At 36.0% G+C, this 15,704-nt stretch overlaps 1 protein-coding gene across 3 annotated transcripts in view; it reads left to right on the top strand.

The window, feature by feature from the left end:
• The first annotated feature begins 657 nt into the window (after positions 1 to 657).
• Wdsub1 (WD repeat, sterile alpha motif and U-box domain containing 1) overlaps positions 658 to 15,704 on the top strand; it is a 40,071-nt gene continuing 25,024 nt past the window's right edge. Inside the window, exons 1-5 of one of the 3 annotated variants that reach the window (XM_021731568.3) lie at positions 658 to 953; positions 3,156 to 3,577; positions 5,442 to 5,626; positions 10,419 to 10,511; positions 13,802 to 13,895. In XM_021731568.3, coding sequence (XP_021587243.2) covers positions 3,180 to 3,577; positions 5,442 to 5,626; positions 10,419 to 10,511; positions 13,802 to 13,895 — 770 coding nt within the window. In that variant the 5' untranslated portion in view covers positions 658 to 953; positions 3,156 to 3,179. Of the gene's footprint in view, positions 1,080 to 3,155; positions 3,578 to 5,441; positions 5,627 to 10,418; positions 10,512 to 13,801; positions 13,896 to 15,704 lie in introns of all 3 variants that reach the window. The other 2 variants (XM_005315771.5, XM_021731605.3) reach the window with 2 other exon arrangements.

Raw genomic sequence — 15,704 nt, 5'->3', positions numbered from 1 at the left:
TTACAATCATCGCCCATGATCTTTAAATGTGAGCATTTTTAGGTTAATACTCTTTGGTTTCCTAGGGCTGATATATTTTAATGTACTGGTAGGGCAATTGTGTAGTCAATTACCCATGGGAACCCGCAGTCTACAATGGGGAAAGGCTGAAGAAATGCACAATGGGTCATGGGATACATGGATAGCCACTGGGCCCAGTCTGGTGGGTCGGGAAACCTCAGGACTGGGTCAGGGAGTTTAGCAGCCAGTCCAGGACAGACAGCTTTGGGAAACCCAGGCATGCAGGCAATGGCAGAGGACACTGCGTTGAGGACACTGTGTTGAGGACACCGAAGACTAGCATAAACAGAAGAAACCAATTGAAAAGCCTCAGAGAAGAACCAAGACAGTGTAGGCTGGAGAAATACAGTAAGGCAAAGGGAGATTTAAAAATTTTAAGGTGGGATACATGTAGATGCGGTGTCCCTTCATAAGCACATTTCAGGGATTCATTCATGAATACTGTTTGGCAGTACTTTAGAATGTAATTAGGTGTTACATTCAACTGAGAAAAGCCTGCTACCTAAAGTCTCAGAAGTCCGAACACACCCCTACCGCGCACTCCAGAATACTGAGGAGCGCTCTCAGTCCGAGGTAGTAGGACACGCATGCGCCGAGCAGCCCTGAGGGCGGGGCCTGTTTCCGCCGGGGATTTTCCCTGGGCTGAGGCCTTGCGGGCCTCACCTGTACCTCACGTGACTTGCGCCGCCCGCCCGGCACGGTCCGCACCCTCCTGTTCGTCGTGGTGAGCGAGGCCGTGCCCACTGACCGGCTTAGCCGCGGCTACCCGCCCTCAGTGCTTCCTTGTTGGCGGCGTGTGAACCTTAAGGTGTTCCGGAATCGGTTCTCAGCATACCGGACGGGACCGGGACCTCGACGGCAGGGACGCGCTGTTGTGCCGCCTCGGCTGACAGGTGCGGGTGCAAGCCCCAGCCCAGAGCAGGGCGAGTCGGCCGCGCGGTAAACGCACGCTCCAGAGGCCGCCTCCTCCCAGAGGCCAGCCGGCTCAAGAGTTGGGCAAACTCTTTGGTGCAAGGGAAGTAAGTCGGGGGCTTTATTTTGGGGATGTCTGGCGCCTGTAGGGTTTGGTTTGTATTGGACGAGGATGCTTGCATGTGTTGACGGTGGCTTGCTGAGCGAGTTTGCCCGAGGTTTAGCGTTAGCATGACAGCTGAGCCCGGGCGGGACGCCCACACCTGTGACAGGTAGAGAGAGGTAGGCTTGAGTGCGCTTTTCAGACCTACGTAGCGGGTCACCATCCCTTGCTTCTAAGGCTGTACCGCCTCACACCGCTGAGGGGGCCCGAGTGTCACGAAGTGGTGGGAGCCAGAGTGAGTTTGGGAAATACCCTGTGTGCGCTCGCACAGTTGGGATTTGGAAGTTCTCCAGAAAGCACCACCTGATCTTCATTGCTTTCAGCGCAATAATACAGGCGATAATCTACCAGAATTTTTTATGCTTCCTGCCCTCTCCGAGACTATTTGACCTGAAAAAGAGCCTGAACATTTGGGATAAGATGAAGATGGGGAAAGTCATGACCATTTTTTTTAAAAAAATTTCCTTTGTTTGTTTTTAAAGTAGAGATTTCTGTAAATAAGACCAGAGAATCTTACAGGCCAAGGTTATTCTCACCCTTCAGGGCTGAATACTGCCTCTTTCTACACCATTTTTCCACTGCGAAGAACTTTAAAAAAAAAAGTTTTGATGGCTTTATTTTCTAATTATATTCCATATATAGCATTTCAAGGCTAAAACTCACTTGGATTTAACAAAAAAATATTCAACACATAGTTATTTGAACACATGATAGGGGCTGAGGCTGCTGTGGTTACAGAGTGAGCAAGATAGATTAAATACCTCCTCAAGAACATGTTCTAGTGTCTTGAGACAAATAATTCAACAAAATATCTGATAGCGGTAATTGCTACACTGATAATTAAAATGGGGGTGATGTCTTAGCTAAGAAAGTGGCCACTTCAGCTAGGGTAACCATTTCTGAGGAGGGACATTGAATTTGAGATTTCAGTAAGCAATAGGATCCCAATAGTAGAGGAGAAATTATTTCAGCTCAAGCAAACTGCTTTATGAAAATGAAAGAATAGAATGAGTTTGGCCAGGGAGTTGAAATTTGAGAAGTTGGCAAGCAAAAATCAAATCATTTAAGGTTTTATGAGTCATGGGGAGGAGTTTGGATATTATTATTATTATTATTATTATCATTATTAGTGATGGTAGTGATACTAGGGTTTGAACCCAGGGGTGCTTTGCCACTGAGCTATATCCCTAGCTCTTTTTATTTATCTATTTTGAGACAGTATCAATAAGTTGCTGGAGGTCTCACTAATTTGTTGAAGCTGGTCTCAAACTTGAACTTTTTGATCCTCCTGCCTCAGCATCCCAAGTTGCTGGGATTACAGGCATGTGTGTGCCACCACGCCTAGCTAGATTTTATTTTAAATTCATAAATTTGTTTTTGAGTATAGTCTTTTTTTTTTTTTTGGCCACTCTTGATTTCCTTGACTTGTTCAGAATTAGTTACTCATCTCAAGTTTTTTGTACCTTACACTTTATCCGACACGATGACAAATCACAATAACGTGGCTTTCAACACTTAAATTTTAATTTTTGTTAGTTTTTTATGTAAATCCTACAGTTGCATGTTAAAGGCAGAGCAAATAGCCTTAGCTCCACCCAGTGGAAGGAGCAGCTGAGGCAGTGTTAAGAAAGTAAAAAATATTTTTGAGTTGAGATCTGAAATGAGGCAATGTTGAGAATTAGGGAAGGGCTTTCAAAGTTGAAATAAGTTCCTGAGGTTTTGAAAGCTCAACATCCATTTGGTTTGAAGTTATTTATCAAGGTTCTTTGTCAAGAGTTGTGGAACTTTATTGATATGACCATGGTAGGTATGCTCATCATCAGAGGTTATAGTCCTGTAAATATTTTATGTTCCTCCAAATTATCCTCATCCTAGGTAATGGATTTTCCTTCAAAAATATTAATATATTTCTTACTTTGATTTTGAGCAAATTCTTTGATTTTGACTCTTTTATATTGACTTGAGTTGCCATTATTTATTTCCTAGGGTTATGTAACCTTTACCTATTTAAAAATTGCAGGTGGTTTTACTTTAAATAAAGAATATGGTGAAACTCATTCACACACTAGCTGATCATGGTGACGATGTCAACTGCTGTGCCTTCTCCTTGTCCCTCTTGGCTACTTGCTCCTTGGACAAAACAATTCGCCTGTACTCCTTAATTGACTTTACTGAACTGCCATACTCTCCATTGAAGTTCCACACGTATGCTGTCCACTGCTGCTGTTTCTCTCCTTCAGGACATATTTTGGCATCATGTTCAACAGATGGTACCACTGTCCTGTGGAGTACTCAAAATGGACAGACTCTGGCAGTGATGCAACAGCCCGGTGGTAGCCCCGTGAGGGTTTGCCGGTTTTCCCCAGACTCCACTTGTTTGGCATCGGGTGCAGCTGATGGAACTGTTGTTTTGTGGAATGCTAAGTCATACAAGTCATATAGGTATGAATATTTAAATCCTTTTCATTTTTATCAAGATGTAAAAAAGCAGAAAGCAAAATATTTTAATGATCTTCTGAAGCAGGTAGTTGTCAAATAGCATAAGGAAAAAATATATTTTAATATAGTTTTTATAATGTTATTATATCTTTATATATTTATTTGTTTATTTGCAGTGCTGAGGATCAAACCCAGTGCCTCACACATACTAGACAAGCACTTTACCACTAAGCTACAACCCTAGCCCCAGGAATAATATTTTGACCTATTTGTTGAAAGTAAAAACAAACAAACAAATGTTTAATATGATTCTTGTGGTAGTTTTGTTTGCCTTTGAGAGAGGTTTAAATTTCCAATATTTTTAAAGGTAAGGGTTAATCTTCTTAGACTTTTGTAGATTTTTGCTATAAGTATTAGGCAAAGAAAGTAGCCTTTTGAATTAGGCTCAGTAATTTTAGGTTTATTTTTGTCACTTATTTTTTCAATAGTAAAGTATTGGTAGGTAAATCCTGCTGAGGAGATACAGCTAGTTCCCTAGCTAGAATTCTTGCTGGGTAGATTGACCAAGCCTGGAAGAAAGAATGTAGTGACTATTTCTGCAAGGGTTGTGGGGCCAAGGACATGACCCACCTAAAAGACTCTTTTGGGGAAAAAAATACATCAATCAATTTATACTAGTGATATTATGTTGCAACTTACCAAATTAAAACCATAAATTTTTATTTATATTAGTGTAAAATGTACTAGAAGTTACTTTTAAGTAACATTAAGTACATTAAAAACAGAGACTTTCATTCTTACTGAGTTAAAATAACCTAATGTTCCTATTCCTCCTCTTATTCCCTGTCATTCAGAGCACAAATGTCAGAAGGTCAACTGTTGCTCATTTAAGTTTAGGTGTTACGGTTTAAGAAGCTGTTGTGTTTTAAGTGGTGTTATATAAACACTTAGCTTGATGGGAAAGCATAAAAGCAAAATGTATTTTATATGAATAAAATTCATCTCATAGCCAAGGAATTTTTTTTTTGCACTTATTAGGTGATGACTTCTGTCTTTATAGCATATCTATATGTATATAATTAATACTCAACTAATTGTTGGGTTCTCATCATTCTAATTTTTTCTAGTTGAGAAAATAATATTGTCTGCATAGTGCTTTCCTCTTTTTCCAAGGGATGGTAATTTGTTCATAACATTTTCCTTTCAAATAAAAGCCCTACTATTGCATCTGGGTGATTTTAACACAGAAGTTGCAAGTGCTTTTGACCTCAGTAACTTGTTTTTCCATTTAAATAGTTTCATATTACTTTTTTTTTTTTTTAAAGAACTGGAAATTGAAACCAGTGTCACTCTGCCATTTTGCTACATCCCCATTCCTTTTTTATTTTGAGATTATCTTGTAAGTTACTTAGGCTGGCCTTGAACTTATGATTTTTTGCCTCATCCTGTGTTGCTGGGATTACAGGAGTGTGCCATGGTACCTGGCTTCATATTACCTTTTTAAAAATATGGCTATGGTTATTGTTGATTGTAATTGCTTTTTAAAAAAAGTTTTGTAGATTTTAATGTGTTCACAGTGACTTGCCAAATAGAAAGATATGGAGAGATGTGGACATTGGTTCATATTCCTATAATATAAGCTTGAACACTTTAAGATGTTTAAATCCTCCTATAACTTTAGAAAGCACATCCCAGTTTATAACACATAAATGATACTTTTATTTCTGTAGGCATCAGGTTGTCCTTTCTCTTTGCTGAAGTAATAGCCATTTACCCTCTTTCTGTTATATTATGTTGCTGTTAGAGATTGTAATATAAAATCAAAGATGCTCTGAAATGAAAACACACCTTTTTGCTTTTATTTCAGATGCAGTAGTGTTAAGGATGGCTCCTTGATGGCCTGTGCATTTTCTCCTAATGGAAACCTCTTTGTCACTGGCTCCTCATGTGGAGATTTAACAGTGTGGGATGATAAAATGAGGTGTCTGCATAGTGAAAAAGCACATGATCTTGGTATAACCTGCTGCGATTTTTCTTCACAGCCAGTTTCTGGTTAGTTATTTTATCCTTTCAAGCACTAGAAATTCCTGTTTGTAATTTGTATAACTTTTTGCCCTTTCATTCATTTTCATATTGTCATTAGTAAATTTGTTTCTTTTGAGGAATTATCTTTTCTCTCTTTAGATCCAAAAAACCCACTATTTTTAGTATATGTAAGGGATGATTTATCTTGGTATAATACATTCAGATTCCTTGAATATGGCAAGTTAGAGGATTTGACCCCATTGGTTTTACTGTGATTTTTAAATACACAAGATTGATACTCAGATAGAAATGTGAAGTTAAAAAGTTGGAAATGAGCTGCATTTTCCCATTTATTTATTTGATATTTCAAAAACTAACTTTTTAAAATAAAATGTTGACAACCTAATTTAAAAAAAAAAGATTAAACAAAACTCCTGAATATAGACTCTTGGTATTAAACAGATAATTGGAAAGTTTCCCTTTTTTATTTTGATTCTGTATGTGAGAATGGAAATTCTGCTTTTGCTCTCTCCAGACTTGTTTGCAGATCAGTATTGTCCATAGCAATATAATGAGAGCCACATAGGTAAATTAAAAAGTTCCTAGTAGATGGAATTAAATGAGTAATGTATTTTTACCCGACATATCTGTTGTATTATTTTAATAATTGATAATAGAAATTATTAAATATTTTTCCTTTTTGTACTAAGTCTTCAAAGTCTAGTGTGTATATTGTCTCACATTTCAGTTTGGACTAACTACATTTCAAATGTTCAGTACCCATATATGGCTAGTTATTATCTTATTGTTCAGCAACTCGTCCGACAGTAGATAGTATGTTTTCAGCATTCCATATTTCAAACCCATCAATGATTTAAGATATAATTAAGGTAAGATAAAGTCCCAAATCCAAAGGGCAAAGCAAGTAGGAACCTTGCATATTATATTTCAATTTAATCTTAAATCAATCTTGGCCTCTAGCATTCTCTTTTGCCACAATGGTATTTCTTTTCTTTTTTTTAAATTATTTTTTAGTTGTAGTTGGATACAATATCTTTATTTATTTATTTTTACGTAGTGCTGAGGATCAAACCCAGGGCCTCATCCAGCGCTCTACTGCTGAGCTGTAACCCCAGCCCCACACTGGTATTTCTTTATTCCTTGATTTTGCTTCTAAGATTTTTCCAAGGCTTTTAAATGTGACCCTTCACATGGTTTTCTCGTTAGTCATGCTTTAGCTGAAAAATCACTTCAGATGACCCCTCCCCTGCTTTTACTCTTTGCATTAAATCTATCATTTTGATATAATCTTTTATTTGTATGCTTTATTTTTCTTACATAGTGCTTACAAAAGTATCACAGTTTTTAATTACATATTTAATCATATGGGTAATTTTTTTGGTTTTAATTTTTGAAATGCGTTCTCTGTATATTGCCCAGGCTGGCCTCAAACTCCTGGGCTTAGGTAATTCTTTTGCTTCAGCCTCTTGAGTACCTGGGATTATAGGTGAACCCTATTGCTCCTGGTTTATACACGGATAATGATTAATGGCATTTTTCCTATTAGTGTATAAGTTCCATGCAGATATGGCTTGGGTCTATACTCTTCATGTTGGCTGGAACACTGTGCAGTGAAATGTAGATAGGCCTTGAAATCAAGGTACAGATTGGTGAGCAGTATTTCTTTCAGTTTTTCACTGAAATTTTTAATTTTTTAGCCTTTTAACATCATGTAGCAGATTAATATATTCTTTTCTCCTCTTATATTAATTCCCTAATTTGATTTGTTCTTTTAATATATTGTTTTGTGCTGTTTTATTCTAAGAATAATGGCTTATTCATAACAAGAACCATTTCTTCCATCTCTGTGGGTACCTTCTCTACACCTTTTTAAAATTTTTTTTAATTATAGATGGACACGATACCTTTATTTTTTTATTACTTATTTTTATGTAGGGCCAATTATCAAAACCAGTGCCTCACACATACTAGGCAAGTATGCTACTGAGCTACAACCCCAGCCCTCTTCTTTGTATCTTGTAGGCACTCAATGAATTGTTAAAGAATTATATAAACGTGGAGACTATTTAGGTTTCTTCTCTTCTCTCTCTCTCTCTCTCTCTCTTTTTTTTTTTTTTTTTTTTGGTTCTGAGTGATCTGAAAGTAGATTTTCAATGAAATACCATTATTGTAGTAGCTAGTATTTGAGTGAACTATCAGCAATTTTTGAGGTCAGGAAAGGTTCACTAAACCAGGCCAAGATTCTGAAGTAATATGCATATCCCTATCCTATCTTTACAGTGTATTTCAAAGTATACATTTCTCTCAGTATCATTTTGATCTATGTTCTTTCTTCAGTGCTTCTGTTGAAATAGATACTGGCCTAATGTGTGCATTCTCTGAAGCAGACTGATATATACTTTAAAAATGATTATTATGAGAATTTATGGAAACTACTTGAAAGATAAAGCATATAATTTTAATTTGTTAACTTGGTGTATGTTAATATCTGTAAAATTTACAACATATTGGCTCTTCCTATCAAATTTTGCTCAAATAAGGAAAAATAATCACATTTGTGCTCAAGGATAATTGATCTCTTCAGTTTTTAAGTGGCAAAGAAAAATTGATGTGTTAGTTTTTCATTGCTGTGACCAAAATACCCCTCTATGAACAACAATTATTTTGACTCATAATTTCAGAGGTTTAGTCCATGGTGGGCTGATGTCATTGCTCTGGGCCCAAGGTAAGGCAAAACATCATGGTGGAGGGGCATGGTTGAAAATCACTGCTCCATTGTTCCTGGTGGCCAGGAAACAGTGAGAGGAGAGGAAGGGGCCATTGGGAAGATGCATCCTTTCAGGGCAAGGCCCTAGTGAACTGCCACTTCTAACCATACCTCACCTGCCTATTGTGTAACCACCAGTTAGTCCATTCAGAGTAGGATGGACTTAATTAGGTTACAGTTCCCATAATCGAATTATTTCACCTCTGAATATTCCTGAATTAACACAAGAACTTTTGAGGGACACCTCATATACAAACCATAACATTTGCATTGGATTATTATTAAAATTTAAATATTTTCCCTATATATCCTAAATGTTATATTTAGATATTGAGCATTGGCATGTTTTATGTTCTATAATTTTCCATTGTCTTAGCTGAATTCTCATTACTTATGGCAACTTAGGAATTAACTACAAAGGATCTACTTAGTCAAGAAACAATGAAAAAAATAGGTGTCTTAACAAGTTTAATACGTTACTAATATTTATTGGGTAAAATGTTTCACCTTATGAAAGACTTAGAAATGATCAGGAATTGCTTACATTTGTAATCTGTGAGGAGTTATACCTTGTCTGAACCTGTGCTGCATAAACCAAAATGCTTTTGAAATGTGGAAGTCTCATGGAGTTAGAAAAACTTGCCATGAAATGGAAGTAAATTTGTTGTGTGTTAATATAGTATGTGTATTTTTAGTGAGACAGAGTCTGTAGGAAAAATTTATGTACCCAAATATGTAAATCTAATACTATGTAATTATGTTTTATTTTGTATGAGGCCAAACTGCCTCTGATGAAACTCCATCTGTGATATTAGGTGGAAATTCTAGTGAGTTAATCTAGAAGATATATTGGGATATGCTGAAATTCTCTAAGCATAAATTAGTGACTTGTTTTTAAAGTTCCAAATTTATTGGATTACTGCCCCTAAATTGTATAATACTTTCTTCCAAATGAGCTGAATTGATGTTATTTTGGATTTATGTAATTCTACCCTTTCCCTTGTTAAATCAATGTAAAATAAATTCTTACTGTTACTCCAACTGAATTATAGAATAGGCTTTTAAGGAACAGATTTATCAGCTGGCATCTTGTGCATGCCTGTAATCTCAGCTTCTCCGGAGGCTGAAGCAGGAGAATTGCAAGTTAAGGCCAGCCTGGACAATTTAGCAAGATCATATCTCAAAATAAAAAAAGCTGGGAATGTCCTTAAAAGTAGAACATTTGGCAAGGTGCAGTGGCACATGCTTATAATCCCAGCGATTTAGGAGGCTGAGGCAGGAGGATTGCAAGTTCCAAGTCAGTCTCAGCAATTTAGCGAGTACCTAAGCAACTTAGGAGACCCTGTCTCAAAAAGTGGGGGGTGAGAACTGGGGATGAGACTCAGTGGTTAAATGCCCCTGGCTTCAATTCCCAGTAACAACAACAAAAAAGTAGTAGGGCATTTGCCTAGCCTATTCTAGTATCTTGGTTCAATTCCTAGTACTTCGAAGAGGAGTGAAGGGAAGGAAATCTGGCATATCAGAAAATAGTTAAGTTGGGAATGATTAACCATGAATATTCTTATGACTGATTCTTCTTCCCAATTTTTTCCATTAGTGGAGACTCATAAACTCTAAAATTGAGTTAGAAGATGCCCCACTTTTTTTTTCTTTTTTATAGTACTGGGAATTGAACCCAGGGGTGCTCTGTCAATGAGCTACATCCCCATTCCTTTTTAAACTTTTTATTTTGACACAGGGACTAGCTAAGTCACCCAGGCTGCCCTCAAATTTGAAATCCTCCCTCCTCAGTCTCCCAAGTATCTTGAACTACAGGGGCACATCACTGGACCTGGCTAAATGTGCCTTACTTTAATGGTTCAATATTGGTGAGTTATAGTCTTAAAGGCATTTTATTATAGAAATTACAGGCTTAACATTATATAAGATACCTATTTAAAAGGAAATTCTTTAACGGATATTTTGGAATTTTTTGATTTAAATCTTTCCCCAATTCTGTGTGTTTATGTTTCAACAAATGTACTGTTTCAGGTGGAGAACAAGGACTTCAGTGTTTTCGATTGGCATCAAGTGGTCAGGATTGCCAGGTCAAAATCTGGGTTGTTTCTTTTAGCCATGTCTTAGGTATGTTTTCAAGTTTTCTCTAACATAATTTGTGAACTGAATAAGATTTCTGTTTTACCTATTTACTTAAGGTAATCTGAAAGCAATTACAAGAAACTTTGAATCAAAATGATATATACATATGATTTAAAGTTGGATGTTCACTGCTGCTTCTAACCTGGTCCCTACCTCTGTTACACAGATTCTTATTCACCAGTTTGTATTTGATTCATTTCATCTCTTTTGGTGATTTTTTAAAACAATTTCTGTTCACATTTTTACTCCTATATTTTTAAATTATTCATTGTAGTGACTGTGTTTTGGTAGTATGTGAGCTTTTTTTTCCCCCTTGCATTATCCTGTCACCTCAGGTGAGCCTTTCAGTGTCGAAGCTTATTTTGTTCAGAATATGCTCTTCCTTAATGTTATTTCTTTAATGATGCCCTTTCTGCTTTTCTCTGTTTATAACTCCCAACAGTTGAACTAGACCTCCGGAATTGATTCTCTATGTCTGCCCTGACCCTCTCCCATTTCTCTCCTAATCTGTTTATTTACTTTTTGGAAAAAGTTCTGAGAATTTTCTTTTAACCTTCTTTTGAATTTTTATCTCATTAACTATATTGTCAAATTCTAAAAGTTCATCTTTGCTCTTTATAGCATCTTTTTTATGAGTGTGAGATCTTGAAGCTGTGAATTAGTAGTCTTTTTTGTTAAGTTCCCTTCTGTTTCCTGATCATCTCTGCTCTTTGACCTTTTTTTTTTTTTTTTTTTTTTTTTTTTTTTTTTTTTGCTTACCTTGATCTTTCTTATTCATATTAGCTTCTTCAAATGGTTAGTGATCCTTAGTATTCTATTTCCATTTAAGAATTGAATAGTAAGGCCGGGCACAGTGGAGTTTGCCTTTAATTCTAGAGTTTGGAAGGCTGAGACAGGAGGATTATAAGTTGAAGGCCTGTCTGGGAATTTAGCAAGACCCTCTCTCAAAATAACATAGAAAATGGACTGAGGATATAATTGAGTGGTAGAGCACCCCTGGCTTCAATCCTCAGAACCAAAATAAGAAAAAAGGAATTGGACAGTAAAATGTTCAGATACTCCGTGCCCATGCGTTTGTTGTTGCTGGCTTCTCTTTAGGATGAAGACATGGGTAATTGGCTCTTAAGGTGAAGGGGTGGAAGGCAAAGAGGGTGGAGGTCTTTGTGGGCTCTCCGTGCAACCATTATTTGTCTTGCATTTTGCTTGGGAGGTTAAGCAGCTGGCTTTTGTGTTGGTTCTGTGGGATGGGATTAGGGAGGAAGTGGAGGCAGACACTGATTGCTCATGTGCAGACTTTCAGTTAAATTTTTTTGTTTCCAAGTTTATATCTGTCATTCTGATTTTTTTTTTTCTGGCTGCTGATAGCTAAGTCTTGAGGGGTTTTCTAGAACAGAACAACTTTCTTCTCTAGTTATAGCCTCCTCCCTTTGTACTCTGTGCTGTTATTCCTCTATACTGCCTCATCAATTATTCTGCTTTTGGCCTTCCCAAAATTGGTTTCACTTTCTAGTTTGCTGATGGCCTCCTTACCAATTCTCTTCATCCATGTACATTTATGTCTTTATTAATTTATTCATTATTTTTTTAATGGAGACTGAAATTTTGTGGTCACTTGGCCATCTTGATTCAGATGCCTCAAATTGTTTTATTATTTGTTACCTAATAGGCTTTAGTTGAATCACAAACTACATTTCTGTCATTCATAATTATACTAGTGTGTTGAGAATGGCTTATTAAAAAAGAAATACATTTCCTTTTCAGTGGAAATTTATTTATTGCCTCTTAGGTTGCCTGTAGTAATCCTTTTAGTTTATGTCCTATTGGTGAGGATGAAATTTCCTTTACTTTCTGGTCTCTCCTAACTCTTTCTTCTGCCTCTTTCTGTACAGAGTGAAATTCTGGTAAGAAACAATAAATACAGTAATGTATATGAGCTTTCCAATTACACTTATCCTAACTGTTCAAAAGAAAAGCTTTTTTTCACACATTGTAAAACATTTTTACAGTAACTTTTTAAAAAGTATAACAAGCTGGACATAGTGGCTCATGCCTGCAGTCTTAGCTACTTGGAACACTGAGGCAGGAGGATGTACGTTTGAGGCCAGCCTGGGCAATTTAGCAAGACCCTATCTCAGAACTTCTGGGATGTAGCTCAGTGGTAGAAGGCCCCAGGTTCATCTCTAGTACAACAAACAAAACAAAGTACATGTAACAGTATATAAATGTGTAGTTAAAGCCTTTTTATTAAGAAATTATGTGCATCTTAGTTTAATTTCTTATTTGTGGGGAGGAGTAGTTAGAAATATGGTTGTATACATGGCAATGTAAATCATTAGGGTCATATTGCAAGTTTTCTAGTCTTCATCTGATTTATAGCTTGATATTTTTCCTGTGTTAGTTAAAATGAAAGGCTTTTGAAATTCACTGTATTTCTAGTACATAGTATTGGTGCCTTTAATGCCCAAATCTGCTCTTCCAGGTAAATAGTTTTTTCTCCTGTTTTGAGCTTGAAAATTTTATCTGCTTTAATAACCTTTTGTTTAATTAAATGCTTGATATCCTCCCTAGGAACCATTAACACTTCAAAGCAGGTTTTATTATGTCTGATATATTTATAAATTTCACTTTTTTCTTTGCTCCTGGGGTGGGCAAAGTGAAATTTATAAATATATCAGACATAATAAAACCGTCTTAATTATTTTTATAGTTTGTCACTAAAACATTGAATTTTCTTAGTTTATGTTAAAGGTAAGAGTTGTGATATTTATTTTCAGTAATTCTATAAAGCATAAAAAAGGATTTCAGGGTTAACCATACCTGTAGGAGTGTTACAGATATGTTAGAACTATAAGAAAATCATTATTGGTTATTGTTACTTACAGAATAGGAAAATATTTTGCTGATGTGAGATTTTACAAAATTATAAGCATTGGATTTCTTAGTCCTTTGGAAAATTTACATGTTTTCTTTTTAAAATCGTTTGTGGTATAGCTTAAATGTTTAAAAATAATTTGGTAGTTATAAAATTACCCTGTCTAGCCTTAGCTGAGCACATCATTTTTCAATTCATTATTGAGATTTTTGAAGCCTCTTAATCACATTGCATTCCAGTTATTTGCTTAAATGTGTCAATATCTGAGCTGCATGAGGATTTTTAATTTTTGTGTATTTTAGGTGTTTAAAGATTATTGAATAAATAAGTGAAATAGTGTTGACTTAAAAATAAATTCTAAGCATGGTCAGCTTGTTAATTTTTCTCACTTCATTAATTGCAGGCTTTGAATTAAAGTATAAAAGTACATTGAGTGGGCACTGTGCTCCTGTTCTGGCTTGTGCTTTTTCCCATGATGGGCAGATGCTAGTCTCGGGGTAAGCTCTTTAATATTCTTAAACCATTTGATATAAAATGGAACATATAATCAGAAAAGCACATAACGCATAAAAGGATAGCTTGATGAATTATTGTGTCACCTACGTGTGTAACCATGACTTGGGTCAAGAAATCAAATATTGCTGGTTCTACTCTAGAAACCCTCTCCTTCTAGTGTTCTTTTCTGACTACAGTACCTGAGGTTGTAGAAAGTACTGCTTTTTTCTTTTAAAACTGTTTTAAAACAAATCATACCATGTGAATTATTTTGTGTCTAGCCTCCTTTACTCAGCATTATGCTTATAATATCTATTTATATTATTGCATTTAATTACAATAATAAGCCATTAATTTTCATGACCATATAATATTCTGTTGTGTAGAGATAAAACCAAAGCTATTTCCTGGTGGTAGAACAATTAATACTCCTATAGTAATTTTTTTTTATCCTAACCTGTATTTGGCATTGTGGGTCTTTTAAATTTTAGCTCTTCTGATGGGTTTATAGGGTTATCTTACTATGGTTTTAATTTGTATTTCCCCAAAACAGTAAGGTTGGAACTCGATTAGAAGTTTATTGATCTTTTATATTTTCTTCTGTTTTTAAAATTTTTTAGTTTTTTTAGATGGACACAATATCTTTATTTTGTTTTTATGTGGTGCTGAGAATCAAACCCAGTGCCTCATGCATGCTAGGCGAGTGTGCTACCACTTGAGCCACATCCCCAGCTCCTGTATTTTCTTCTTTATGAATTGCTTTTTAATGTTTCTTGCCCATTTTCTTATAGGTTATCTTTTTTTAGAAAAGTTTTTTATAATCTTATTGTATTGTTTTATACCTTTATTTATTTATTTTTATGTGGCGCTGAGGTCGAGCCCAGCACCTCACGCATGCTAGGCACGCACTCTACTACTGAGCTACAACCACAGCCCATCATACAGGTTATCTTTTTATTATTGACTTGTTAAATATGTGTGTGTGTGTGTGGTGTGTATTTCTACACATGAATCATTGTTGGTTATATGTGTTGTAAATGTCTTTTGCCACCTTCTAGATTTGCCTTCTCAAATTTCATAATTTTAGTGTTTTTAGTTTATGTTCTGAGATCTTGACGTTTTTTCATGTTATCTTCTAAAACCTTCATTGTTTTGCCTTTCACAAAATTGGTTTATGTGTATTAGGTGGATTAGGAATGTAGCTTCATTTCTTTCTGTATGGCTTTTTGTCCTAGAACCATTTATTGAAGATTATTCTTTCATCATCACTTACTGTGATCCCTTGTTAGAAATCAGTGCCACGTATATGTGGGTCTGTTTCTCACCCTGCTAGTGTGTGTGTCTATTTTTGTGTTCATCCTTGCTATAATACCACTCTTTCTTTATAAGGCTTTATATTTTGACTGTTCTTAGCTCCCTTTTTGTCTTGAGTTGAAAACCAATGAGAAAGAAATAGCACAGATGAGTAGACAATGTGACTATTTGCAACTAACTTGCTCCTGAGCTCTGGCAACAACATCCACTGCAGACTTCTCTTGCAAGGGCTAATTGGTGTGTGTGTGTGTGTGTGTGTGTGTGTGTGTGTGTGTGTGTCTCTCTCTCTCACACACACACACACACACACACACACACAGAGAGCTGAGTATGGCATCTTACCCCCAAACTCTCTAGTCATGTGTCATTTTTTTTTTAAGTAGTAGTAGGAGGAGGCCAGTAATCTTATTCTAGAAGAGATGGGAAGTGAGTGTTTTTTGTCCTCTAAAATATGCTTATTTACATTTTATTTATTTTATAAGTAAATTAGCTGGAGT

The sequence above is a fragment of the Ictidomys tridecemlineatus genome, chromosome 7, assembly GCF_052094955.1.
Source record: "Ictidomys tridecemlineatus isolate mIctTri1 chromosome 7, mIctTri1.hap1, whole genome shotgun sequence".
Taxonomy (NCBI): Eukaryota; Metazoa; Chordata; class Mammalia; order Rodentia; family Sciuridae; genus Ictidomys; species Ictidomys tridecemlineatus.
The sequence above is the reverse complement of the archived record's forward strand: the minus strand, read 5'-3'. Positions and strand labels throughout refer to the sequence as shown.